At 53.9% G+C, this 27,999-nt stretch overlaps 8 protein-coding genes across 8 annotated transcripts; 5 read left to right on the forward strand and 3 right to left on the reverse strand.

Annotated features, from left to right (window-relative positions):
* Positions 1-276: 276 nt before the first annotated feature.
* Positions 277-721, forward strand: NEUTE1DRAFT_39680 (uncharacterized protein; the record flags this gene model as incomplete). Its single annotated transcript, XM_009850507.1, has 2 exons — positions 277-331; positions 417-721. 2 exons carry the CDS (start codon positions 277-279, stop codon positions 719-721), a joined length of 360 nt encoding a protein of 119 aa, XP_009848809.1.
* A 1,331-nt stretch (positions 722-2,052) lies between these two features.
* Positions 2,053-3,112, reverse strand: NEUTE1DRAFT_108200 (uncharacterized protein; the record flags this gene model as incomplete). The annotated part of the gene is made up of 4 exons (XM_009850634.1): positions 2,053-2,447; positions 2,589-2,838; positions 2,926-2,974; positions 3,045-3,112. The coding sequence occupies 4 exons, from the start codon at positions 3,110-3,112 to the stop codon at positions 2,053-2,055; spliced, it is 762 nt and encodes a 253-aa protein (XP_009848936.1).
* A 1,368-nt stretch (positions 3,113-4,480) lies between these two features.
* On the forward strand, positions 4,481-5,738 carry NEUTE1DRAFT_135693 (uncharacterized protein; the record flags this gene model as incomplete). Its single annotated transcript, XM_009850635.1, has 4 exons — positions 4,481-4,532; positions 4,631-4,918; positions 5,080-5,285; positions 5,607-5,738. 4 exons carry the CDS (start codon positions 4,481-4,483, stop codon positions 5,736-5,738), a joined length of 678 nt encoding a protein of 225 aa, XP_009848937.1.
* An 862-nt stretch (positions 5,739-6,600) lies between these two features.
* NEUTE1DRAFT_120630 (uncharacterized protein) lies at positions 6,601-8,961 on the forward strand (the record flags this gene model as incomplete). The annotated part of the gene is made up of 3 exons (XM_009850636.1): positions 6,601-6,645; positions 6,741-6,909; positions 7,094-8,961. 3 exons carry the CDS (start codon positions 6,601-6,603, stop codon positions 8,959-8,961), a joined length of 2,082 nt encoding a protein of 693 aa, XP_009848938.1.
* A 2,863-nt stretch (positions 8,962-11,824) lies between these two features.
* Positions 11,825-17,593, reverse strand: NEUTE1DRAFT_77984 (uncharacterized protein; the record flags this gene model as incomplete). The annotated part of the gene is made up of 3 exons (XM_009850637.1): positions 11,825-16,077; positions 16,117-17,428; positions 17,490-17,593. The coding sequence occupies 3 exons, from the start codon at positions 17,591-17,593 to the stop codon at positions 12,079-12,081; spliced, it is 5,415 nt and encodes a 1,804-aa protein (XP_009848939.1).
* A 1,545-nt stretch (positions 17,594-19,138) lies between these two features.
* On the reverse strand, positions 19,139-19,450 carry NEUTE1DRAFT_135696 (uncharacterized protein; the record flags this gene model as incomplete). The annotated part of the gene is made up of 1 exon (XM_009850638.1): positions 19,139-19,450. The coding sequence occupies one exon, from the start codon at positions 19,448-19,450 to the stop codon at positions 19,139-19,141; it is 312 nt and encodes a 103-aa protein (XP_009848940.1).
* Positions 19,451-21,974: 2,524 nt separating this feature from the next.
* NEUTE1DRAFT_120633 (uncharacterized protein) lies at positions 21,975-24,121 on the forward strand (the record flags this gene model as incomplete). The annotated part of the gene is made up of 2 exons (XM_009850639.1): positions 21,975-22,086; positions 22,138-24,121. 2 exons carry the CDS (start codon positions 21,975-21,977, stop codon positions 24,027-24,029), a joined length of 2,004 nt encoding a protein of 667 aa, XP_009848941.1.
* A 1,334-nt stretch (positions 24,122-25,455) lies between these two features.
* NEUTE1DRAFT_120634 (uncharacterized protein) lies at positions 25,456-27,468 on the forward strand (the record flags this gene model as incomplete). Its single annotated transcript, XM_009850640.1, has 3 exons — positions 25,456-26,224; positions 26,696-27,143; positions 27,399-27,468. 3 exons carry the CDS (start codon positions 25,456-25,458, stop codon positions 27,466-27,468), a joined length of 1,287 nt encoding a protein of 428 aa, XP_009848942.1.
* Positions 27,469-27,999: the final 531 nt, after the last annotated feature.

Consider the following 27,999-nt stretch of genomic DNA (forward strand, 5'->3'; position numbering starts at 1 on the left):
TGTGGTGGGTGCAGGACATGGGACAGACAGCAGAGTTGCGAAATCTGCGACATGTTGCCCTGGTGGTTGCACCGGATCACTACCGAACGAGATCTGCGCTAGTGAATTCTTGGTAGTTTGTCGAGGCATGTCAGCCACTAGAACTGCTTTAGGTTGTAAGTCGACCTAGACCACCAGTTCTGGAAATCAGTCAGATGAAAACCTGATGACAATGTACTTTCAGGATCTTTACCCAGGGGCAGGTCCAATTGCTACACCAAGGCTAGGACGGGAATCATGGCGAGAATCCAGCGATATGGTTCAAGCAGGCCTACGAACCTGGGCTGTCGAGGTACTGTACAGTTGCAGTGCACAATGTGGACGGCGGTGCGACCCAAGGGTCCTGTGTATGTACAATACTGACCGGTATTGTACAGCACCAGTCGAGTGCCTCTTCAGCGACAGGGGGGCAGTGACCTGGGGTAGCAGCATGTATAGGCTAAAAATCGCTTCTTCACCCTGCCATTCCAAGAGCCCTACTGACGGGATGATACATGCCTTCAGATTGAATCGAGCACCTTGCCGCAATAAGGCTGCTAGCCTTGGGTCCTCGCATACCCAGTGGTTGGATCGTGGAGATCTTGCTGGGACGGCAAGGTGCAAAGATAGCGCAGACAGAGAGGGCATCAAGCACTACGCATGTCGGGAACGTGTGGGATCTGGGCTGCACGCTTTCTCCTGAGTACGGCCGTAGGATCGTGGCGAGAGAGCAGAGAGAGAGAGCGAGAGAGCGAGACTCGAGAGACTACCAAAATGGACATGGAGCTTTGAGTGCTTGCAGAAGTCTGTCTGCTGGTCTGGGATACTGCCTGCATAAGTGTTTGGAGTCTTGATCCCCCCTCTATCATCAGCAACGACCGACTGATCCCGACATCTTGGGTGTCCCTGGTCGCCATTACCCGTCCCTGGGCAGTCCCCTGGTGCTGTGGTGGTGCAAAGGCTGCAACTTGATTTCAGCCATGAATAGCTCGACGATTGAGTGGACGGGAGCACTTTGTTGGCATTTGACGTTTTTGCCCTTTTTGTGCAATGGCGATGCCGTCCGTCTGTCATTCCCTGGCTAGCGTCGTGTTCGTGATCAGGCTTGTTGACGTCGCCGTCCAGTGGAAATCGGTGCCGAGCACTAGAGGTACCTCTTCTGTTCGTGTTGCAGTCCCGACATCGTTTCTCGTCTTACGACCCGGGAGATGAAAGGCGAGGGTGATGGCTTGGCACGTCTGCGTAACATGTCGCGCTTGTTCCGTCTCGAAATAGGGTCTTTGATCGTGTCTTGATCAAGTGCGAGGAGACGGGAAAAGTAAGGGCACAAAAAGAAAAAAAAAAAAAAAAAAAAAAAAAAAAAAAGAAAGAAAAGAAAAAGGGACGAAAACAGAAGATGTGGTGGGGGTTCGAGCAACGAATGGCGAACGGTCAGTGGCCAATGTCGAGAACTGAATGGAATTGTCCACTGAAAGATTTGGACGACGTCCGACGAGACAACTGAAGCGGGAAGGAAGAACTGAATGCAGTCAGGGTCTGGTTTGGCAATCAGATGAACTGCCAAGTGGAAGTGGGGTCATTTGGGAACTGGCGGCTGACAAAGGACCGTCACGAGCCGTCGGTGCTTGATTTCATCCGAGTTTAATTGGACACAGGGGCAGCTCCAAGTGGATCCTTAATCATAGGTACTCGACGGAAGCTCCAGCTCAAGCAGGCAGCTTGCCGGAAGAACCACTGCATGAGCGCGCCTTCCTCACCATGAGCTTCAAAGTCTGATCGCCGCGATGCCTGATGTGAACGAACCACAAAGATAGGTGGCGGGGAAGGAGCTCAGTCAGAGTTTTCACGAGATGACGAATGCTTCATCGAATGACTGAATGGCAGGCAGGTGCGACAATGACCACCACCCGCACTGCAGTTGGCAAAAGGGAGAGAGTCCGTCTGCGGCAGACCGCCGGTCCATTTCTGTGACTGACGGCAGCTGAGATGGTGGGTGGTCCATTCAGTTGTTCAATGCGCCTTTGTTCGGCAGCATCACCACTTGGATGCCAATGTCACTCTCTCCGTCATGACCGAGATTTGGACGTTACCTGCTACCACCCAACTGCCAACGCCGACAACTCCCACTGCTACACCAGCATCCCGAACTACCGAAATGATTTGTCTTCTCGGCAACCACACTGCGCACGCGGGAGGCTGGAGGCGGCACTCCCGGCGACGGCAGCAACCTTGATGACGACCACCACCACCACCACCACCGCCACCGGGACCGTTGTAGGCAGGAAAGAGCAGAGAAAGAGGAGGAGAGGAGGAAGGACTTGACAGATCCAGGGCAGAGACGGGATGCTGGAATGGTACCCGACGAGATGACTGCCAGTCCCAGGACCAGTCCCAGGACCAGTACCAGTGATACGGATGGGCAACGGCCCCTTGCGGCTCGGTCACCTTTCGCGATACACAAGCCCGACAGGCAATGGACTATTCCCACCAGGCCCCCCGGCACCGATTGCTTGTCGGGCATCCTGGCAACCTTTTGGCCTCCGAGCAGCATTGCCCGTCTGGTGGTCTACCAGCAGCATCTCTCCCATCGGCCAGCTGCGGGTTCACGCTGCGCTGCTGCTGCTGTTGTTGTTGTTGTTGTACTTCATCAGCTGCTGCGAGTGTTGCCTCCATTTGCGTCTCTGTCTCCGTCTCTGTGGTCCGCCCACCCACAGCACCCGGCACCCAGCATCCAGCATCCAGCACCCAGCACACATACCATCCATACACACACAAGGCCTGGCAGGTGTCCATGGCGGGGAACTCCATGGCAGATGGATGCTGGACAAGGAAAACAATCCAAGCTGCACCCTCGAGAGGATATGGAAATGGTATCCATCAAGAGAGACCAGAAATTCACCAACGTACGTCCGTATCAGCCACAGTCCAATACTGCTTGTTCAACCACACCTGTGGTCTGCATTTCGTCAGTTCCCCCCCATCTCGCCCCAAGCCTGACCCCTGGAGAGAGACCTCAAGAGACATACAGCCAAGACGGAACCCTCCAGTGCAGTTGCAGTTGCAGTTGATCCAGACGCAAATGGACGTCGGGCATGTAGTAGTGTAGTGGGTGATGTGGTGCTAACGTTGGGAAAATGTCAACCCCAGCCAGACCCAAGCCGTCCACCACAGGTCTAGTACAGCTACATACAGAACATGCAGCGACAAGAGCGCCTCCCACCTTATTTGCGACGATGGCTTGCTGCTCCAGCCCGGCCCCAAGAGCAGAAACCGCCGTCTTGAAGCCTCATCCATACCGTCATGGTCAGGTTGGGGTGGCCAAGAGCAACTCCCATCCACATGGTTGCCGATATGCTTGCTGAGGATGATGGGTTGAGGATGTGATGCGCTGCGTCTTCATCACTCCAGAGCTGCCTCTCCCCGTCTCGCTCCTTCCTTGTCGAGTCACCAACTGCGTGCCGGGATGCCTTTCCCAGGAGCTACCGTACTCGCGTACCTCATCTCCCCCTCGGGTACTGTTCCATACCCAGTCAGTGTACTCACTGCAACAGAACTCCCACGTTGACACCATCATCGGTTCCTTATATCTTGTGATCCGGCCCTCTCCTTCTTCCCATATCTCATCATTCCACCTGGCTAGATATCATCCTCTGTCTTGTCTCGGCTATTGTGTCTAAAAATCACACCCACACGGTCCTCTGCCAGACTGCCACCACGCTCTTTGGCCCAACTGCCCGACATCTGCCACATACACCCTTTCGAGACCAAACGTCTTCGCGTGCTGAGAGCAGGCGAAGAGACGACAGTACCCCCGCTCTTCAGGTGAATCTCGACTCCGGCAAGGCAGCCACCTGTGGATTGCGATTCGTCCTGTACCCCCCGTACAAACAAGTCCTGCGCAGACAATGTGTGTCGCCTGCCAGTAACTAAGCACCGACAAGACATAGAGCTACTGCTAGGTGGCAAGGATAACGTCTTTTGCAAACTTGAGGGCGAAAAAAACTTGGCAACAACATCGACAATCCAAAGCCAGCCGGTACGTTCCTTTTCCCGGTCATGCCCCATTCCACACACACACTATTGCCCATCCGCTGCGCAGTTGCGTTGCTGCATCCCAACACCACGGGCCAGACGCCGTGGGATTTTGGCGCATATTTGCATGGGCTTTTGGCGCGATCCTTTAGCGGCCAAGTCCATGCGCTAGGAATTACACGCGCGCTTGTGTGCTTTCGAGATGACAGCAGCAGCAGCAGCAGCAGCAGCAGATGGGGCTCGGATAGGACCCAAATTCCAGTATCCCGAGTCACGGAACAGAAGCTACTGCGTAATAATTTTCGTTTTTGGCAGACAGACGGGGGGGAGGCGGGTCAAGTACCGGCAAATCTGTCTCTGGATGGAAGCAACCACCGTTTCTGCCATGAGTTGATGGCATGAACCCTAGCATGTAACCCCCCTTTGCAGCATGTACGGGGGAGGCATGATCTTTGTGCCTCCCACGGCGCAGTTGCAGCTCCGTGGGATTCCCGATGATCCCCTTCTGTCGACCTTCTAGCACACCCAATCGCTTTGGACGGATGGCAGTGGAATGCTCGCTGACCATTCAGGCCTACAGGCTGCCTCAAGCTGCCCTCTTCTTCTCGCAAAGTCGTCGGCGCGCACCCTTCCCAGCTGGACAGCAGACGGAGCACATCCTTCTTGGCAGCGCTCATCAGATCGTGTACAGTCTACTCGCTCGCTCGGAGCGCTCAAGGCCGTATTGGTCGGTGGTGCGAAGCGGCGGGTCCCGGAAAAAAGCACCAGAATTTGGCAGAGAATCATTTGCGCATCTCCCTTGGACGGCGCATCACCATCATCGAGCGAGATCTCGGTCCTATCTTGGTAGCGAGGCGGCAGATTGCAAGTACACAAGACCTGGGATCACAGGGTTGAAATCACCGCTGCAGCAGCATCAGCAGCTGATCTGGGATTGGGCCTACGCAGATCGACACCTACCATAGCTCCCCGGTTCGTTCCCCATCAGCAGCAATGTCCAATGATGGCTCTGGCTAATACGCCTCGCAGACCCATCTAACCCATCCCTGCGCGCCCAAGCCCAGCCCTTCCGCTCCGCTTACACAGAACCCATCCATCCCTCCATCCCTGTTCAGCGACCCCCTGCTGCTGGCCCGTCTTTCGAGACCCCCCCTGCCCCTAGTTCGTGGCTACATTCACCCCCCTCGCCTTGGGTGTTCACGTCCACTTACACGGCGCTAGTCTTCCTCATTCAGGTCAGCTTCCCCATTCCAGTCTTGTCCCCTGGCTTTTGCGCTTGGAGGGATCCTTGCCCTCACATTTGCCCACTCTGTTACATTTTTGCTTTTGATTTTTTTTGCAGTGCTTCTTTTGCATGCCTTTTTTCTTGTGATTTTTTTTATCATATTTTATTGAATTTATGGTCATGTTGCGGTTTTTTTTTTTTTTTTTCCAACTGACTTGGTATATGAACGAGCCTTTTGTCCGTAACCCCTAGCATTTGCATATTTCCGGGCTAGTTGAGCCAACCTCGTTTTCCCCCGTCACCAGTCACACTTGTCACTGAACTGGACCAGAAGAGCGAGGTCACTGGGTACGTTGACCTTACACCCCGCCCAGCGGTGGTGATCTCCCCGATATCCAATTACCCTTGCATGATTGGCATGTCCCCCTCCAAAGACAACAACATAACAACAATCTTGAATTAAACGGCCGGACCAGTTTGAGTTCCGACCCGCCCCCCCCTGTCTACCCGCTTTTCCACTCCCTCTCCACTCTGATCTACCTGGCCTTCCGACGTCGTCATCTGCCGGCTTGACAAGGTGAAAGCACAGCTGCTGCACCCAGGCCGGAGATAGCACGCATCCAACATCGAGATACATACCCACTTGTATCTACAGACAGGGACAAGGTAGCCTCCCCATACGGAGTGGAGACGAGCCGGACGGGTGATGTGCGACTTGCCGTCATATTCCCCTTCTTAGATCTCAGACATCCTCCATTCCTGGCCCTGACTCTTCATTCCTATATACTTGCCCAGCAATGAACGGTTTTGATGGTCCGTTCCCCCGATCCCTTTTCTACACATAACACCTCCCCCAAAGACACGCAAAGCTTCTTAAACCCAGGAGAAACCAAGTGTCTCGTCGCTGTCTTGAATACCATTCATTATCCACACGCTCTCTCGTTTGCTTCTCTTGCTCTCCCTCTTTCTCGCCGCTCTGACACGCCAGTTATGCGAACAGGTTCGGGATAGCTGCATCAAATCAAATCTCACCCCAAGCTTCAACAATTCAACGTACCAAGGTAGCGCTTCCGACGGCAACGGCTCATCATCCGCCAGTCCAACAGCCAGCAAATAAAGTGCTAGAGACTTTCGTGTACGTTCTCACCATCTCGGTCTCCCTTTTATCAGTGTCATTCCATTCCTCCTCTTTCCTCCTCTTGGGTCCTAACACCAGTGCTGATTGCCTCTCCACCGCTAGCATCTATCGCAAACTCATCACATCTCTACGCGGCTCCGCGAAAAAAATACCCATCACAAACTACAGTCATCTCAAATCAGTTTGAATGTCGTCCCTCAAGTTCCAACAGCCTGTATACAAGGTGTACGAGGTAAGTCAGCCTAGAGTCAATACGTGACCGACAGCGCCGCCACCCGCACCTCGGCCTGAGACTCGAGGCTAACACATGTTCTCACTTTGACACAGCCCGGCTATCATCCGCAACGGACCATAATAGTCGACGAGCAAATCGACTCTCCGGAGACACTGACGATTCGGCTAGAGGAAGAAGCAGCAGCACGTAACGGTGGGGACCTCGACGGGAATTCCCCGAATGGTCTTCTGCCCATGGCTGCCTACAAGACTCACCTGCAAGGTGTGTACCTACCATCTATACTACTGCCCATATCCTGTACAAGTGCTAATCCGGCCATGTTTGCTTGTAGGGTATGCAGAGTCCACATACCCGCCGTACGCGTCACAGCCATTTGCTTCACAACAGACCGAAAATGCCGCCTCCATTAACCAGCTTGCCTTTGCGGCCAATAACGCCGTAACAGGTCAATACCTACCTCAGACGAGCTCCAACATCACGGTCCTCTCTTGCCATCCCGGCACTGGAACGTACGGCACAAAGGTCGCTCTCAGAGTCTCCAGTCAATACGATATCCTTTCCGGGACCATGGCAGCATCAACACCCTACGTCTCCATCAGCTTTGGCTCTCAAAGATGCCCAGCGCATGTTCAGCGAGGATCTCCAGATGCGAACGGCTCCTGCATCTACGTTGTCACGGCCGATGCGCCTGAATTTCTGTCAACAGGCTGCCCATCGCTCGGCAACGTGCCCCTGTCTTTGCTTGTTGAGACCGCCAACGGCAGCGAAATTGCGCGGGTACCAAACGCCGGCATGTTCTCCTACAGCGATGGTCAGGGTGGAGTTGGTAGTATTGGAGGTTCCGGTGCCGGGAGCCCGCCTGACCTGGGTAGCCCGAAAGATCGATCACCCTCCCACCGAGCAAGCCCACCAACACACCATGGGCTTGAGGGGGATTCGGCTACAACAACGTATGGTTTCCCTCCTGGCGTCTCGCCCACACAAGCACAGACCTACGGCCACAACACCAACAGCATGCTTGGGGCTTACCGAAGCGGGTCCTTCTCTGAGCATTACTCCCGGACAGGGCCAGTTCTGCGCTCACCGCATGGTTCAGGATGGGGATTTGGAGGACATATGGAGTCGATCCGAAGCCCGGCAACCACCATTCCTCATACTTCCCACACAGGATTGACCCGCACCAGTTTGTCGAGTATCAGCTCGTCATCTAGCGCACCGACCCTCACAAGAACAAGCACGATTCCTCAGCAAGGGGGCTCTGGTGGACATGGCGGCAATGGATACGGATACCCCTTGTATCAGAACAAGGCCACGCTCAACATTGTCGGTGACCTTGGGTCCATGGCGGAGAACTGGACCCAGGAAGAGTTTGAGAACAAGCGAAGGATCGTCATATTCGACAAGTCACAACACGGTGCCGTTCTCACCACCAGATTCAAGCCCGTCAACGTGACGGAGAGGCCTTCAGGCGCCATTTGCATTAGCTGCATCTGGTGGGCTGAGAAGCAGGAGTGCTATGTCACATCGGTGGATACCATCCATTTGCTTGAGCAACTAGTTGCGGCGCCAAATCGATTCTCGGTGGAGGAGAGGAACCGAATCCGAAGGAACCTCGAAGGATTCCGCCCCTTGACGGTCAGCAAACAAAAGCCCGACAGCGAGGAGTTCTTCAAGGTCATCATGCAGTTCGGTAACCCCAAGCCGAGAAATATTGAGAAGGATATCAAGGTGTTTGCGTGGAAGATCTTGGATCAGGCGTTGAAGAAGATCATCTCCAAGTACAGCACTTCGCCATCGGCCCTCAGCATTCCCGCCGCACCATCTGCAACTGGTCCCCTGTACGGCCTGCCACCCACACCGAGCACAGTCTCGTCTACCGATCAGTCTTCAACGGGCTACATGGGTGCCAGTCACCATCTCGCCGACTCACTGGCAAGTCCACGGCCTCTTGGCGGTGCCTCCTCATGGACGCCGTACGGGACTTCGGGCAGGCCCATGTCGCCATCACGACAAACCAGCTCCCCCATGTCGGTACCCGGCCTCCGCATCTCGACCCTTTCGGGCGTGTATGACAATAGGGGATCCACACAAAGCCTTTCATCGCCGTATGGTATGACAAGTTCAACACAGCATAGCCCCCATTCGCATCATGCCCACGGCAATTACGTACAGTCCGGGGTGTCGGTATCACAAGGGCCCCGCGCATGGGATTCCAGCTATGGTGTGACGGATAGCTATGGCGCCGCACAAACCAGCCATACCCATAGCCAGGTTTATGGTGGCGGAGCCTATGCGGATGTACACCGCGCCTAAAGCGGTAATCCGACATGATAGCCTTTTCTGCCTAGCGATCAAGAAGCCAAGTGCAACAGGCATCTTTGGGCATTCTCTCGGCGAGCAGAAGCTAGCGGTCGCCCCCTCGTGAGTCATTTGCACAGCGGCCTTGCAGTGGGGTTGCAGCGGGCAATGATAATACGAAGCAACCTCCATCGCAAGCTTTGCTTCAAACGACGTATAAATCTTGATATCAAATACCCCGTCTACAACCCACCGGAGGCGATCTTAAGGGTCTGGTAATCGCATCTTGCCATGTTCAATCGCACGATTGTTGGCTGCCTCAAGTACCAGTCCCACGCGGAGTGTTTCCTTCCTCTGATACGGCATTCTGGGAGTGGAGTGGGAAATGACCAGCTGGCTGGTGGCACCCACCAATCACGGTGCGACTCAACTCACCCTTTTCGGAGGCCAAGACCTCTCGGGGTCATCCCGAGGCCATTTTGCATCCTCCATTGCCGATCACCCTCGCCTTCGCATTGCTATCAAGAAGAAGGAATGCAAATGATGGAACTGACGGGGTTCAAGCGGACGATTCTACCATTATTATGGTGGCACCGAATCCAAGCCAGCAAAATGTCGCTTATCTATCCGAATACCGAGGTGCACTATCGGTCATGGATTTCGGCATTCTTTCTACGTTTTCGAAGTGGGTGTGCGATGCATGTCCCCCGTGGGTTGGGTGTGTGACATGCATGGCATGCGCTCGGTGCCGTCGCAAGCAATCTGCCTTCTGCACTGCATAGCGACAGACTACTGCATGTCCCAAGGCGCAAGGCGCATAACGGGAAGCAAGCAAGCAACCAAGCAACCAAGCAACCAAGCAGGCAAGCAGATTACAATGGGCGCTTTTTTTTTCTTCCTTTCTGTTGTACTACTGCTACTGGGCTTTTCTTCTTCTTCATTATCTTCTTTGTCATTACATGCTTACTCGCGGCGGGTGTTGGGGCGATGAGGGGAGGCGGTGATATACCCTGCTTTTGCATCTTACTCATGAAGAATTTTGTCAACGATGTTTTTACTTTTTGTTACCGTTTTTTTTTCTCGGATATGACGACGTGTTGGATGGTTGGTTGGTTGGTTGGTGGGATCTACTTTGGTGTTTTTGGACTCGGTGTGGCTTTTTCGTTTCTTTTTCTTTTTTTGTTCTGGATGATTTTGGATTGAAGGTTGTAATTGAGGCGAATCCACCTACCTAGGTACCTACCTACCAGGTTTTCATATGATGTATGTTTGTACTCTAGTTCTTACCGATCGATTTAGCTACTGATACTAAGGCAAGCGGGTTTTGGGATGTATGGAATCTAATTCATGAGATATCTTCAACTTGTTTACATTGCATCCTTTGCATGAAAGCGTGAAACGTGAATTCATCGCATGTGCTGGTTATTATTGTTTTCTTTTCTTTTTTTTTTTTTTTCTCACTCAAGCATCTCTCCCTCTTTCTTTCTCTTCTCTCTCTCTCTCTTTTTTTTTTTTCTGGCATCTCAGCCACAACCCTTAGCAGTTTCCTCTGGAAGCCAATCCGCCCGATCCGTCCGCACTCCGTGGCGGTGGCATCTCCATCCAGACCGGATCGGATTGGGCCCAGCCCGTCCGTACTTGGCGGAAGCTGTATTCGAAATAAATCCCCGGCAAGTCTATAACCAACTAACCACAGGACCATAGACCGTGAGTTCATCCGTAACGAGTGTACCTCTACATACTTACCTAGGTTCCTTCAAGAGTCTACTGCCATCTAGGTACCTTACACTAGTACAGGCAGAGTACAGCGCAGCACCAGCCGGCCGGTTGTGTACCTAGATGGGATCTCATCACACTGAGTGAGGTACCTAGAAACACCTACCTAACCAGAACACTTTCGACTGCTATGAACAACACTCTGCCACCCTGCCCTGCCCTGCCCTGCCCTACCCTGTTTGTTACCTATTGCCGAGTGCGCAACGAACGACCGACCGACCGACCAACCGACCGACAGATCAACCGACCGACAGATCAACCGATGCGCGGCGGGCAAGGAGCGAGGAGCGTGCAGTGGGTAACTAGACTAACTGATAGCGCAGCGCGGTATGTACATGTACTACAGCAGCCAGCCGGCCGGTAGGTACTGCTTCTAGCTTCTAGCTTCTAGCTTCTATACTACCTTCTAGCCTCTGCCATAACAAGAAAGGGAAGGGAATTGAATTGAATCCCTAGGTAGTACGTACCATATGGCCCGATATGGGGCACTACACGGCAGACGGCAGACGAGATGCCTGCGCTTCGGCTCTCCATAGGTACTTGTAGGTAGGTAGGTAGGTAGGTACCTCTAGATATAGGACAGCGAAGGTAAGGCAGGTAGGTGCTACCTAGTGATCCGCTCTACCTACCACACACAAGTTATGCGGGCCTTTAGTCGATGTTCTTCGTGGTGGCGTGGGAAGATGGCATTTTAGTTACCCTATCCTCCGTTAAAGGAAGAAGAAGGAGAAGAAGGATAGGTACCTACTCAGACATCTGGTATCCCCATCCCATGCATGGTGTCTGCATATCTCCTCCTTAGGTATGCGACTAATCTCGAGAATGAGGAGATAGATATCATAGTCAGTCATTACGTCTGCTGAAGATACCGGTATTGGTTATGAGTTCTAAGACTACAACAACGCAGATAGATGCGTTCTCAAAGCATCTCAAGTACTTTGGAAAGAAAAGCTTGCGATGGGTTAAGAAAGAAGTTTGTTCAACGTTATGTGCTACCGTATCCTAGGTACCTGGACTGAGCTGCTAGAGAACTGGAAAAAAGGAGATGTCATAGCTCGTAACTCCTGGTGTGCATCTTGATCTGACAACGCAAGTAAGGAAGATGAGGACCGAAAAAAAAAAAACAGGAAATGCATGAAGCGCGCTAGAGAGATAGAACAGGAAAAAGAGAGAAAAGGAAGAAGTAACCAAAAGCAAAAGGCCGCCCGCATGCGACAAAAGAAACGAAGAGTGCAATGTCCGATATCCGACCCATGACTTGACCCAAATCCCAATCAAACAAACCAAAGAAACACGATCAAAGAATTGCTCCCCTCAACCCCATCATCAAGTCCATTCCACCACGAGACCCGCCCCCTAGGAACTGCTCACACTATTCCTCTTGCTCCTCCCCGACATCCCCCAAAGACTCCACGAATCGCTTCGAGTCTTGGCCTTTGGCTTTGATGGTGCCTGCTGCTCCTGTCCCTTTGCCCCATCCTTCCCTCCATCCTTTCCGTCTCCCTTCCCTCCTGACCAGAGTCCCTTCCCAGCATCCGGTGTCTCAGCCGGCGACGGTTCCTGAGTCTCTCCCTGAACTTCCGCAATAGTTGCAACCGAAACATCCGTCTTCCCTTTTGACTCCCCTTTCGCCCCATTTGCATTTGCATTTCCATCGGCAGCGGAAGCAGCGGGGAATGCGGCGAGAGAGGGCTGCGTGCTGAGAGCGGGGAGAATGGAAACATTGGTGATCTGGGCGTCGGGATTACTCCCATCTCCAGGACTCTCGATAGGCGCGGATGGGGTCTGTACTTGTGTGTTACTACCATCAGGCTGCTGGTCAAGAAAAAACTGCTCTGCGCCTTCACCTGGAATCGTGTTGGAGGTGGTGGTGATGAATGGTCCCGAAGCTGAGACGGGTTTTGTGACGGCAGTAGGAGGAACCGCGGGTGGTTGCTCGGAGGCTACTTCGGTAGAGGCGGGCTCGGTAGGTTCGGCGGGTTCGGCGGGTAGGGTGGAAGGATCGGTGACGGTGTCGCTACCGGTGCTCACGGCGTTGTTGACCGCGTCCTTGATGGAGCTGGTGACGGAGCTGACCGCGTTCAACGCCTTGTCCAGGGCTTCATCAGCGGCGGAAGCAATGACGGAAGCTTCGTTGGTGATGGCTTCCTTGACCCTTTCGGTGCTGTTGTTCGCTTTGTCCATGCCGTCTTCGTCCTTAGCTCCAACCTCGATTGCATTGTCCGCAACCTGCTTGTCTTGCTCTTCTTCACTGACACCCTTGACATCAACCTGTTCACCATCACCGTTTACCTTCCCATCGTCATCCCCAGAAGCATCACCCCCTTTCCCGGCACCATCACCATTACCATGTGTCTCCTTGCCGTCCTTTCCATCCTTCCCTCCCACCCCTGGAAACAACCAGCCAGTGGCACTCCAGTTTCCATTACCACTACCGCTTCCCTGACTTCCCGCAATCTCTGGTCCGCCAACAGTCGACGTCACCGCTTCGGGAATGGCCTTTGGTACTGCAGCCGCAGCAGGTGTTGCTGCAGCGACTACCGGCGGGGCAGGTCCATGAGCAGCACTCGTGTTCCTCCTCTTCTTACCAAGCGGGAATCCCCATCCACCAGACTTGCCAGTGCTTGTCTGGCTCTGGCTCAGAGCTTGAATGGCAGCGTCGTTGGTGGTAGTTGACGAGGAAGTAGACGGTCGGAGTTCGGGATCGGATTTGACCGAGTTGAGAGCTCGTTGGGTCAGCTGATCCGGTTCAGCGGCGGTGGCGGCGACGGCGGGAGACTGAGACTCGGTGGTTGGTTCAGTAGAGGTCAACTGTGTCTTGGACTGGGCTGCCTCGGGGTTGGGCTGGACGGCGGAAGTGGAAATGGCGGGAGGGAGCGGTTCGGCGCTCGGACCTGATGTCGCTGTGGAGAGACCCTTGATACTAGCCTTGCTGGCCTTGGATGTCAAGGTCTTCTTGACGTCATCCTTCTTGCTCTTGTCCTTGTCGGCGGTCTTGTCCTTGTCAGCAGCCTTCTTCTTGTTCTTCCGTACTCCTAGCCATGATCCCCAACCACCTTCAGAGGGAGTCTGTTGTCCTGGGGGCGTGTCATCTGCCTTGGCAGAGGGAAGTGGAATCTTGGATGGCTTGGACTGGGACTCGGAGACAGGTTCAACCGGCTTGGACACCACATCATGGGCATCAACAAGCAGTGCACCTCCTCCCGGAGTCTCAGGCTCCTCACCAACAAGTTCAACCTCATCTGCTCCTGGAGCTTTACCAACAGTCGTGGCATGGGCCTCAATCGGCCGGTCGGCAGCGAGCTCATGGACTCCTCCAACAGCACCCACATCAACCGGCAGCGGTAGCGTAGCCGTAGAGTTCTGATACTCCACAGCTGTAAACGCTACCGAGTTGGAAAGGGTATCTGTCACGGAGTCCGTCAGGCTTGGGTTGGCAAAGTTGATAGTCGAAGCTGATGGGGTGATGTCCTCTGGGATGGTGGGAAGGGTGTCAATGATGGCACCAGTAGGGCTGATAATGTGTGTCTGGATCTCAATGGGCGGCACAAGGTCGTAGGATAGCTGGTCTTGGTCGACAACGGTCGGTTCCGGTTGGGCCTCAGATTGTTGTTCCTCGATCGTCGGTTGAACTGCGTGGTGCTCCACCACTGGTTGGACTTCGGGTTGCATCTCATCCCGTCCCGGTTGGGCGACTTGGGCCATGTCCTCGGTGTTGGTGTTGTCCTTGTCATCCTTGGGCTCGTCCTGCTGTGTAACTTCGGGCCGCGCTTGGGCAGCGGCAGTCTCTGGTGCAGCCTCACTTTCCCGCGGTTGCGGTTGGGTCTCAGGCTCTGGTTCCACGACAGAAGCACCACCACCACTAGCGATCTTTGAGCTGCTCTTCTTCCTCTTTGTGGTCTTCTTTTTCTTGGGCGAGCTGGCGGGCTCTGTGGGCGCATCCGATTGGCCCTCAAGCGCCAATGGCTCCGGGGTCGTTTCAGGCTCAGGCTTCTTCTGCTCGGACTTCGGGGCAGGAGCGAGTGCCTGATCCAAGCTCAACGGCTCGTCCTTGGGCTGGTTTGCCTGCTTGCTGGAACCCCAGGGCCAAAAGATCTTGTAAGCCGGTTGTGGCGGGGATTGTGGTGGTGATTGCAGAGAGGAGCGGATATCCGGGCTGGAAGGGCTGGAAGTCGGGGGTGCGAGGATTTCGGTAGGCTCGGGGGAGAGTTTGGAGTCTTTGCGGTCTCTGTTCGTCTTCTTCTTCGTTGGCTTTGCGGGACCTGGGCGTGAGAGAACCGGCTGGGTTGCCGTTTCTTGGGGTGTTTCCTGGGGTGTTTCGGCTGGCGTTTCCGCCGCCTGAGTTGTAGACCCTGCCTGGACTAGAGCTGTGGACTCTTCAGCGGGATTGATAGTCTTCTTCCTTGCCTTGCGCTTCTTCTTGGGGGACTTGGGGCTGGTGGTAAGCTCATCAATGGGAGCCTGCTCCCCTGGTGTGTGTCCCTCACTCACCGGTTGAACGGGAGTCTGCGGTCGCTCCTTCATGCTCTTGAGCACTCGCTTAGCCTGGTCAAACGCTGACATCTGAGACTTTGGAGTCTCAGAATCGTAAGGCCCCTGATGTGCCTGATCAGACTCTCGTGTAAGCTCGTCTTCAAACGCAGTGTTCTTTATCGTAGCCTCAGGCAAATCAACTCCTCCGGAAATGATCTCAACAGGTGCCCCCAGAACTCCCGTACTACCCAATTGCCCCTTATTTCCCTCTGAAGTGGAAAATGTCAATGACTTGTTCCAATCCTTGCCTTCATCATAAGACGGTGTCCAGTTCCAAATACCTTTTGCAGGTTTGTCCTTGGATGCCTCAAGCGAGAGAGGCTCGGGTGACGCAATATCTCGGGCGGGGATCTCGAAGGGAGTTGCGTCCGAAGAGGCGACGGACATGACGGGCGAAAGAGTTGCCGATGCTCGCTTTTTGGCTTCGGCCAACTTGGCCTTCCTTTTGAGGTTCTTCTTGCGGCTCTTGCTGGGGCTGCTGGGGCTGGCGGTTACGGAGGCAGGGGAATCTTCGGCGAAGGACTCAGAGTTGAGACCGTTCTGGGGGGTACGAAGGCCTTCTGGTGGTGTCTGGACGCTCTCCCGTGGTTGGGGAGTGACTGGACGTTCGAGCTCCTTTTGCGCGGAGGTGTAGACGAGGCCCTCCATGGGTGTTCGCAAGGTCTCCATGGGTGTGCTGAATGCTTCCTCCTCTTTGGTTTCTGCCTCCGGCTCCTTGATCTCAGGTTCGTTATGCTCAAGCTGCAACTCCAACTCTTTGTATTCTGTTTCCTGCTTGTGTGCGATCTCCGGCTCACTGTGCTCGATGTGCTCAACATGTGGCTGTTCGTGGCGTTCCACCTCCTTCTGCTCATGTGCCACTGGCGTGTCCTGCTCGTGCTCTTGTTTTCCCTCCGCCTTCTCTTCCGAGATATCATCATCAACAACCGCATCCAATGGAATCATGACTGGCTCTTCTACCTCCGGCTCCGGCTCCAGTATCGATTCCCTGTCCGGCTCGTGGTGCGAATCCCGCTCAATGGAGAAATCGTGAGAGAATTTGGGAGAGAGTTCTACAGCTCCGTCGGTAGGTAGTTCATTGTATTCAGCTGGCTGCAACCCGAGCGCGGCTTCCAACGAAGGAGAGGTGGCAGGGGACACCCACTGGTCCGCTTCGAGCTCCTTGACTTGGTCTTGTTCGTGGAACTCGTGTCGGGGAGACTCAAATCGAGGAGGAGGGGTGACTGGTCGGTAGATGGTGTGCTCGTGTTGCTGGACGGGCGTAGCAGTGGCAGGGGCAGTAGAGTTGTCGTTGAAGTCGACGTGCTTCGTCTCGGTGGCAATGGAGAATGTCTCCTTTGTGATTTCGACTTCGGCTGGCTGGGGAAGGGGTTCTTCGAGGCCGAGACTTTCGACTTGTGTTGTCGCTGCTGTCGCGAAGTCGTCTGCTGGCTCGTTGGTATCGTGTTTCTTGGTGGAGTTCATCTCCTCATAAACCTCCAACAAGCCCCTCATGAACTTCCTAGCCAAAGCCATCCCCTGTGGCGTTTCCTGTTGTCCCTGTGTTTCATCCTCCTCCTGAGCCCTCAACACCCTTCCAGGGTCTTGAAATGCCTTTCTCGCCCAGCCCTTGACGAACTCGTCCAGCCATTTGTCCTCGCTGTCAGTCGGTTGTTGTTCCAAAACCCCAATAACAGTAAAAGCATCCAATCGCCCTCCCAACTCGAGCATCTCCTTCTTGGCCAGTTGCTCCAACCCGCGGAGTTCATACTTTTTCGCTGCTCCATACACCTCTACTGCCGTCTGAAAGCGGCTCACAGTCAGTTGGCGTTCCGGGATCACCGGCCATCCAGTATACCGGAGGGTGTGGTATTTGTCTGGTGAGTACAGATATTGGACCAAGACATGGCCGGCCTGGGGGGAAATGTCGGCAAAGTTGATGACGTATCCCGAGGCACCTGGAGATAGAGGATTGGATGCAGAGTTGGGTTGCTGAGAGGAGAAGTATGAAGCGGTTCTGGAGAGGGATCTGGGACCTTGGGAAGGACTCAAAGCGGGGGAGGTAATAGGGGAGGCGACGGAGTTGGTGATGCAGAGAAGAGCAAGGAGGGAATGCTGTTCAAGAAAGGCGCGGTGAACGAGGAGAGGAGCGCCCGTTGAGAACTGGAGGGCTACAAGAGAGGTTGTGAAGGGTCTGGTTGACATGGGAGTTAGCATGATATGGTCTTGATGAACTGAAAAGGAGCAAAACATACGAAATCTCAAAGCCATCCTGACTGTCCTGCGTCATGCCGTTCGAAAGCTTTCCAGAAGCCTTCAGGTCATGCTGGTGACCCCGGGGGCGAACTGTGCTCGCCATGCTGATGGTGAAACGGGGTATCTGATTTCCGGTGGAAGTGTTGGCCAGCAAAGTGACAGAAGAGGACTAGCTCCTCAAGATGAAGAAAGAAGATGCAGTAGGGTCTGGTACCCAGCAAAAAGGAAGCAGGCCTTGGTGATGCTGGAGGTGGGGACTGAAGAAGAAAAGAAAGCCAGACAGAAAGCGAGGAGATGGGGAGCGAGGCTCGTCTCGAGTTTTATCGACCACTCCTCCAGATCATGCCCTTTCCCAGTCATCTTCCTCAATGTTTGCGCCGAAGTCGATGGCCAGCCGCATGCGCTGCGCTGTCTCCAGTCCGAATCACACCAAATGATAACCAGTCAACCCACGGGATCGGTTCTTCGGAAACATGGCATGCCATCCCTGACAGCTCCGATATGGACGCACTGCGTCGATACCCAACAATGCCGCGCTTGCGTCGTCGCGCGTTTTGGTCGGTTGACGCCCTACCCAGACCGGGATCCAAGCCAAACAAGGCGTCGGAATGCCGTGATGCCTCGATATCCCCTCAGACCTGGGCGGCCAGTCAGCCCCAAGTGGGATGATTCGACTGCGGGGTGCCAACACAACGTCAACAAGCAGGGTGCCGCATCCACCAATCAGACCGTGCCGACGCCCAATGCCGCACGACGCAGCTTCATTGGCGTGCAGTAGACTACGGCGAGTACGGAGACTACGTGCAGTGTTTCCCCGCGCCAACCCGTGATCGTCAGCATTGTCGTCTACCAGCAGCCGGGCTAATGCATGCTCTTAATCGCTTGCTGCTCATTATCTCAACAATGTTTGGCGTTGTGATGTCAGGTGAGAAGCCGACAGGCCTATTTTTGTTGGATTGTCTCTCACATGGGGTCCATGGAGATCCATCTGAGGTGCATATTGAGGGTTCGGTTCGGGTGCTTGTCCCTGCTCTGCACGTTATCTTTTGAGTTTCGCAAAGCATGATCAAGATAATCGTGAAACCAGGGTCTCGGATGCGCCCTATGCGGCACCAGTGAACTCTCGATAGCGTGTAAACAAACCGGAGTTTGGTTATCTCTGATCTGCAAATACCGCAAACACATGATTTGAAGGGATCCATAGCTCAGCCCATGAGGAGGGATTTCTCCTCATTTTGTCAGCCATCGTCATCGGACAGTGCAACGGTCGATCCCGACAAGGGTCAGAGATCTCCCGTCGTCAACGATCTTGTCAATATGGTGTTCATCCCTGAAGATATGTTTCGATGTTGTTTTTGTGGACATGACACGATATGGGTTCGGTAAATGTTCATCGAGGTCTTTGCGGTCGAGACCTGGTTGGCACCAACAGCTGGTGTATCGTTCGGGACATTGCGCATCAATGTCGAGGATAGGAATGGATGCTTGTGAGTTGTCTCCTCGTGGTCATGCTTATCTGGTTGGTGGTCTCTCGTTCGTGGTGTCTTGGAAGCAGTGCGATGGCTTCCGCTTTCGAGTGTCTGCTAGCGTTCGCGGTGCTCCTTGGTGTCGTACTCTTTAACATCTGTAATCCCTTCTGGGGGTCACATCAGAAGTGTTCGCCGACAGACGTAAGGCGAGGAATGTGCGCCGTCGCAATCTTGATGATCTGTCCTTGTTCCTTGTTGGTGTTCTTCTTCGCGACGGAGATTCGGACAGGATGAGGTGGGTGGCGTTTGGATCGATTATCGTACTCAACGCTTTCCAGTAATGACAGAGGCTCGAGTGGCTTCGGTATGGTGTTTTTCTGGAGGTTTTTCGAGGAGAGTTTGAACCGTGGAGCTGATTCCTTGGTCAACTTGATCGGACTCGATGGCCTTCTGGCAATGGAAAAGAAGTCCGTATTTATGGCGTTACTCATGGTAGTCGGATGAGCCGTGGGCGTCGGTCGTTGATTGTCATCGGCTGTTTTTCTTTCTTTTTTTTTTTTTTTTGTCTTTTTTTTTTTTTTGCCCTCGGTCGTAGTTGGGTGTATTTGGTGTTCTGGGACATGTTTTTCTCAGTCTCCAACGCGAAGTCAACCTGGAAGTGTCCGAGTGGCCTGCGCAGTCGGACCCAACCCAAGTACCTACCTTAGTCCCTGGTCCGCATGCAAAATTGGTGATACACCCCGCGCGCTCGCAACACAGACTAAGAAGAAGAGGAGGAAAGAACGACACTTGGCACATCCACGGCATATCCTCTCCATACTGCCTCTTTCCACATACCTGCCAAAAAAAAAACCGTCATTTCTCCAGGTAGCATCGATGCCCCCTTCTTTCCTCGACGAAACGAGAAAACAGTCTCTGCTGCCCAAGCCAGGAAAGGCAAGAAGAGAAGGACCTGGACCACTAGTGGGTTAACCTCACGCAAACAATACCAGCCTCACTTGTGAATAGAACGGCAACCGGCTGAGTCATGGGATAATCTCCCCCACCTCGGCCACTAGCCATATGAGCCTCCCGTTTTTCGATAGAGAGGTGTGCCTTTGGTGCCATCCAACTCTTGACGCAGTGTATTGGTCAATAGCAAGGGCAAGTAAGGTCTGTTCGACTCGGTCATTTCTTCAGTGTCCATGAGTTGGTTCCTTCCTCGTGGTTGAAGTTGGGAGACGCACCCCATTTCCTTTCAGGTCGTACCTGCCTTCGGAGCGGGCCGCCTTTCGAACCATCACCTACTGCCATGCGCAGGTACGGCCACCGTAGCACCTGCATCCAACCACCCGCAGTTCGATCTTGCTCGCCTCGCTTGGTGTTGTTGACTGCCGGGCGAAGGAACTTGGTACAACAACTTAGCCATCATCGAAAATCACAACTCTCAACGAAGCCACCCCACCTCCTTCACCTTTAACATTTCTGCCTGATTCGCTTCTTGTCAACCGAGTCGTCCAAGTCCAGTTCGGCCAATCCTGGGAACGGCAACCGGGATCCGGAAGCGAAGCAAAGAAAAGTGTAGGTATGTGCCGACTTCCTTTTCCACCCATACTCATCTTCTCTCCCACATGTCGATATGTAGAATGATTGGTTGTATTCTTCTCCAAAGAACGAACCAACATTTTGCGTGGCTGGAACCAAACGGCATCCGACGTTTCCCTTTCGTTGCATTTCAACTCTGTTAACGAGATTACAGTGCGAAGCCGGGCGGATTTTTAACTACTGATTCTAGAAGGTAAGTAGGTATGCATATCCCAAGTGTGGAGTCCGGCAGATGGGAAAGGTGATTCCATGTTGCCGTTTTCCCGACGTCACCTAACAATCAGTTCAGAAACTGCCAATGGAGTTGTCGCCCATTGTAAATAATGGCATCCGAGCTAGAGCTTGGCTAAGGTGGACGGACTTGACATCCGGTTCCTGATCCAGCTCCTCGTTCCGTCGTATGGATCCATATGTATGGAAAGATTTCCTTTTCGAGAACTTGGCGAGCCGAACAGTTTTCGACCAACAGGCGAGAAGCAGACAAGGGACGACAAGTGGAAGTGAATGCAAGACGACGCCAGAAATGGCTGCAGATTCCGAGTTCCTCGTGGCCTCTGTCGACTGAGAAGAGACCGGCGGGGCCATTGTTCGGATGATGCGATTCGTCGACAGCCCCCCCGAGTCAAAAGTACCTGCATCGTTAGTGCCCAAGATATGCATGTTGGAAGGGGGAAAAGGAGGAAAGGAACATGATCGCCACGGTCTGGCAAGACTTGGACTGGGGCGACTGCAACACCGTTACATTCGGCTGCGTGTTAGTGGCTCCAGAACTTCTCCAGAACCCCCAGAGAATCTTTCCATCCCCAGCCGCACGACCCCTGCAGCAGCAGCGAACCGAGGATACGAACAGACATCAATCATGGAATTTTGCTTTCGGCATCCGTCCGTCTCTCAAAAGTCCAACCTCTTTCGTCGGTTCCACTCGGCAATAACTTCCCGGCCCGTAGCCTACAACCACACTTGCCTCCTTCGACGGCACGACCCATGCCACAATAACACACATTCGCACTCTTTCGCTCTCGCTACTCGGCAAACCACTCGACGGCGGCATATTGGCTCAACACCTGCTTTGCAGGGGTATAGCCGAGTGGCATATACACGGCGCGGCCGGATACCGAGACTTGAACCAAGCAGCCGCAAAATGTTACCCTCGTCGACACAAGTGATGCGGGATGTATTCAACCTCTGGGAATGAGGTTCCACTGCCATCATGCCGTATCAACACCAAAAGCGGCATGGGATGCGACGCTAGAGCAGAGTGGATATGGTACCTTTGCTTGGGCTAATTCATCGAGAGTTGGAGACCACCACGGCCTCGGGATGTCAAGAGGGGAAGGGCAGAGAAAGAGAGACGGGAAAAAGTACTTATGGTGATGATCTCCCATGTTGATTAGTAGTTCCCTTGTCTTTTTCTGATCAGTCATCTCCAACATGGCTGTCCCTTCGCTCCGCCGGGCCCTGTTTCTGGCAGCTGCCGCCGCCTTGCCTTTCTCCCAGCTTGTTGCTGGCCAGACTATCCAGACTGAGGAGGGTGTTGTTTTGGGTGCGTCTTCCACGTCTCCGCCTTCGGGTGACTACCACTAACACAAATTAGAGGCCAACGAAAAGACGGTTGCCCCTGCCGGCAAAGCCGTCGCCGACTCAAACGCTCCCGAGGCCTTTGTCTTGACCGACGATGTCATCGCCAACCTTAGCGACCACAACCTCTCCAACATCACCCTCTTTGCTTTCCCCGAGGACGATGGCACCACCGAGGTCCAGAAGCGCACTTTTCTTGCCAGCTCTGGCTGCAAGACCGCGCCGGGTGACCCTCTCTGGCCCAACCGTTCCATCTGGCTGGTTTTTGACCTCTTGACCGGCGGCGCCCTCATCGAGACCGTGCCTATTGGTGCCGTCTGCTACCCCAATTCGGGCGTCTACAACGCCGCCAAATGCCAGACCATCATGGCCAACTGGACTTCTTCCGACCTGCACACCGCCGATCCCACGTCCATCATGTTCCCCATGTTCCAGGGCGAGACTTGCATGCCCCAGAACGGCAACTCGTCTACCTGCACGCTCGGCGGATTCCCCGTTTATGCCGTCAAGGCCACCAATGTCACCCAAATCCAGCTCGCTATCAACTTTGCTAGAAACTTGAACTTGAGGTTGGTAGTCAAGAACACTGGCCATGATTTCCTCGGTAAGAGCACTGGTTACGGTGCCCTGTCAATCTGGACGCACAACCTCAAGAAGCTGGAGTACATCAAGTCCATCAAGACTCCTTCCTACTCTGGCCCCGCCTTTACGATTGGCGCCGGTATTGAGGTCAAGGAGCTCTACGAGGCTGCCAATAAACACGACGTCACTGCCATCGGCGGCGATTGCCGCACCGTCGGTGTTGCAGGAGGTTTCACCGCCGGCGGTGGCCACTCCCCCATGACCTCCATCGCCGGGCTTGGGTCTGACCAAGTACTCTCCATTGACGTCGTCCTGCCCAACGGCCGCTTCGTCACCGCCGACGAAACCCACCACCCCGACCTCTTCTGGGCGCTCCGCGGCGGCGGCGGTGCCACCTTTGGTGTCGTAACCGGCATGACCGTCAAAGTGTGGCCCAAGACCAACGTCTCAGGTATGACCTTCACCGTCGTGTCCGGAAATACCTCGGCTCTGACCAACGACGTCTTCTGGGAGGGCATGTACGCCTACTGGCGCCGCTTCCCGGAGTACGCCAAGGCCGGCACGCATGGGTACTCGCTGGTTTTCCCGTCCCCTCTGACTGACGGGTTCGCGTTCCTGATGAATCCCTTCTGGGCTCCCGGGATGAAGCTAGCAGACTTGAAGACGCTCGTCCAACCTTTGCTTGATGAGTGGACCAAGATCGGATTCAACGCCGGCTTCGTCGGATCCCCCAAGTTCTTCGAGTATGATAACTACTACGATGCTTGGACCGCCAGCTATCCTCCCGAGGCGGTGAGTACTACCTCCGTCCGCACCGCCTCGCGCCTCTTCCCGGCCAAGAACTGGGAAGACGAGGAGACGCTCACGGGCATGATGAAGGCCGTTCGCTCTGTCGTTGAGGACGGGTCGGCTCTTGTTCAGTATAACATGCAGGCTAAAGCACCCGCTGGGACTCCTGACAGCGCGACCAACTCGCACTGGCGCGATACGGTGTGGTACGGTATCTTTGGCACTTCTTGGAATGCCAGCCTCAATGCTGCTGGCGTGGAGGCCATCAACAGGAAGATTACCGAGGATTGGATGGGTAGACTTAGGGGTTATGGACCTGGAGGGTACTTGAATGAGGGAGATGTGATGGAGCCGGAATTCGGGGAGGCGTATTTCGGAAGCAATTATGAGAGGTTGAGGCAGATTAAGAAGGCGGTTGATCCCACGGGACTGTTTTGGGCGCCGACGGCGGTTGGGTCGGAGGAGTGGGAGGTGCAGGGCCAGAAGAAGTGGTTGACGCTGCAGACGGGCAAGTTGTGTAAGAAGGCTGCTTTGTAGAAGTAGATGGCCTGGGGGTTATGATGACCGATGGCTGTAAGCTGTCATGTTTGCATATCATGATCAAATAATTGAACGTAGGTATTTCTGATGGCATTTGACATGTGGCGGCGGCGGGGACGTTGTTCAGTGGAGTATTCCTTCCGTTCTCCGGGCCGGGGCCGTATGTAGTGGGGTAAGGTCCCCCGCTACAGGGTGGTGGATTTAGACGTGCAGCATGCTTGATAGCGGGGTTCTTGATGCCATTGGTGGCATTGACACTAACAATTTACACTACGATTCAATGTTCTTTGCGATCATCAGTCATTTCAGACGATTGAGTTCTTCCTTGCAATAAAAATTCCAAATGATGCCCGGTACAGGCCCGACTCTAGCATTACAATACAGACGAAAATACCAAAATGTCAAAGCATCTGGTAGGAGGGGGCTGACTGTAGCTACCTACCCAATCTCCGTCGCCTTACTACAACCCCGCGACTTCAGTTGTCAAGGCACCCTGTACTTGTAGTGTAGATAAGGTATGGTAGCCTCGGCTTTTACCGCCCGGCGCTTGGCGCAAAACTCTGAAAGGAAAAGGCCGACCGACAACCGCGACCGTGCTCCTCCCGCCGTCCCGACGTCACTTTGTCGAACGTGAGTGGGTGTGTGACTAACAAAAGAAGACTGGATGCCTACCAAATATTGTTTATGTTTTTGTTTTGATCACCTATCTCTACCTACCTATACCTCATCTAACATTTCTTTTTTTTTTTTTTCTTAGCGAACAACATCCTCCAGATGACAAAAGAAAAGAAAACCCAGAGGTACATATAGCGGCGGTGAGCGATATCAACATTTAAATAGCATCAATCGGCATCATACCACGATCCAAATGCAGTAGGTACTACAACATGAAAGTCGACCGTCGTGAATAAGCTCAGCATTAAGCTATTCTTTGTACCACCTGGAGGTCGCGCAAAGGACATCGCCCAGAGGTCTTTCACCTTTGGGTTGGCGCACATCAATTTGAAGAAACACAAGCCATTGTCTACCCCAACCACTGATTGATGGAATTGGATTGATCGCATCACGCTTTCGTCGATCATTTCATCATTGGACATTTGGCTGTACGCAGTCCGACGCCGCCCCGACCAACGGCATAGGTTGACGCTTGACGCTTGACGGGCAGAGGCACGGTTTGATCACACCTGCAGGGTCCAGACGACGTCCGACGTCCCTTCTTTGTCTGATATCTCACATCGGCATCCTCACCACGACGACAATACCCTTCTTCTGATAGCATCACAACATCAACCGGACGTCGAATAAGTCGCCATTGAGCCAGACCTAGTCTACACCACCGTCAACCGCCCTCATTTATCGGCCTACCTAGAGGTGCTTTAGTAACTTCCCCCACACCGACTTACCGACCACACACACGACTGGAATGGCCAAACCTCCACCCCCCGGGCATCCCACCCCCGGGTCCACGGGATTCACCACCCGCCTCCGCTCCTACTTCCATTCCAGCGGCCCCTCTTCCAACCCCCTCGAGCGCCGCCTCCTCCTCAAAATCGACTTCTTCATCCTCACCTTCTGCTGCCTCTCCTACTTCCTCAACTACCTCGACCGCACTGCCCTCTCCAACGCCTACGTCTCCGGCATGAAAGAATCCCTTTCCTTCCACGGCAACCAACTCAACCAAATCAACACGTGCTTCACCATCGGCTACGTCCTCGGCCAAATCCCCTCCAACTTATCTCTCCACTACATCGCCCCGCGCATCTTTTTTCCCGGGATGATGGTCCTCTGGGCCGGTCTGACCATGGTCACTGCCGCCGCTCGACACCCCGGCGACATACTGGCTATTCGATTTTTCCAGGGGGTTGCCGAGTCAACGACCTTTGTCGGCACGCATTATATCCTCGGAAGCTGGTACACGGAGCAAGAGCTGGGGAAGCGGTCCGGGGTGTTTACTGCGAGTGGACTGGCAGGGACGATGATTGGTGGGTTTGTGCAGAGTGGGATTCATGGGAGTTTGGATGGATTGAGGGGGTTGAGTGGATGGAGGTGGTTGTTCATTATTGATGGGATCATTACGTTGCCTGTGGCGATATATGGGTTTTGTCTGTTTCCCGATACGCCCAAGACGACGAGGGCGCCGTATTTGAGTGTGGAGGAACGGGAGTTGGCGATAAGGAGGATGGAGAAGCAGGGTGAACCGGAAGTGGGGAGGTCGTCGGGGGATACGCTTGTTGAGTCGGATTTCACCTCGACGGTCCCGTCCGCTTCCATGTCCGGACCTAAAACATCCGGCTCGAAACCCGACAATCAACCACGTCCCGAACCAAAGCCATCACCTTCTTCTCTCGATCACCATCTAACAACCCACCCCTCTACCACATCCACATCCAACAACCCCCAACCAACACACGCAACCGAATCCTCCCTCACAAAAACCCACCCTTTTTCTCTCCCCTTCCTCCGCTCCCTTTTTTCCACTTACCACTGCCCCTCCTTCATCTTCCTCTGGATCCTCGCAGGCGAAACCGAGTCCTTTTCCTCCAACGCCCTCTTATCTCTCTACTTGAAATCCCACCCGTCCAATCCTTCCCCCTCTTCTTCCCCTTCAGTCCCCACTCCCTCGCCACGATACACCATATCCCAACTAAACACCTACCCAACAGGCGTTCCAGCCGTCGGGATTCTCTCCACCCTCTTCTTCGCCTTCATCACGGACTTGTACCCCCACCACCGGTCCATGGTGGGTTACTTCATCGGCATCATCGGGGTCCTTACCCCCTCTTTGATTCTCGCAGCAGAACATGGACACTTTGGAGATCCAGCTGGAAGCAAAGCGACGGCCGTGGTGATGGGGATGTACTACCTGTCTGGATCTGTCTACGCCTGTCAAGCGACCTTTTTCGCATGGGCAAACGACGCGATGACGAGGGATGGGAAGGAGGCGGTGTTTAGAGGGGTGGTGCTGGCGGGGATGAATATGGGGAATAATGCTGTGAATGCGTGGTGGAGTATAGTGTTTTACGGGGCGGACATGGCGCCGTGGTTTGAGAGGGGGATGTGGGCTATGATTGGGATGAGTGTTGCGCTGGCGATTTGGACGGGTTTCCTGTCGTATATGGAGAGGAGGTCGAGAAGGAGGAGGGAGGAGCGGGAGGTGAGGGAGAGGGAAGAGGCGAGGGGGATACAGGGGGGTATTGCAGATGGGCCGTTGACGAGGGACCAGAAGGGGAAGACTGTTGATGATGTGTAATGATATAATTGATGTGGTTACATATGGTCATCCAGAGGACATCAAAGGTTGCTTGCGAGGTCCTCGGTACGTAGAGCCTTGCTTCTTTACGATTGTACTTGAATACCCGTATATAGATTCGTCGGAGAGCAAATGTCACGTCTCAATGGAACTGATACAAAAGCCAAAGTCTGGACAGCAAGATGAGTGAGTGGTGGTGTTCAATTGTGTGGTTTAAACTGGTCCCTGTTTCAAGCCCCCGTCTGCCGGATGACAAGTCATAACCGATCATCCATGGCAAGACAGGTCTCGATCAACAGTCAGTGAACCGTACCGGCGTCTTTTCTCTCCCGCCGTAATCTTGTATGTCTCCATTCTCAAGATCACATATTCGCCCACGACGCCTTGGTCCTCCAGCAACACCTCCCATCCCTTCAGCTTTCTTGTTGCTGCCGAATACGGTTGATCGTGCCATGGTGGAATTTGAAATACGACAAGATGAAGTGAGGGAGTGCGTTGGAGCAAGACATGCCAAACTAGACATGCTTGCCGCACCAGAGCGTCTAGTGCTACCAAAACGCCCAGTGGTTAGTTTGTGTTCTTCAAGGAATCAAAGGCCCCAAGACATGCAGCAGCTCCAGGATGTGCGAAGCAGTCTTGAAGGAACCGGAGAGCGACAGGAGAGTGACGGGGAAAAGTAGAACTCAAGAAAAAGGTAACTTACAGAGCATGAGCTGC

This window comes from Neurospora tetrasperma, assembly GCF_000213175.1.
Source record: "Neurospora tetrasperma FGSC 2508 unplaced genomic scaffold NEUTE1scaffold_2, whole genome shotgun sequence".
NCBI lineage: Eukaryota > Fungi > Ascomycota > Sordariomycetes > Sordariales > Sordariaceae > Neurospora > Neurospora tetrasperma.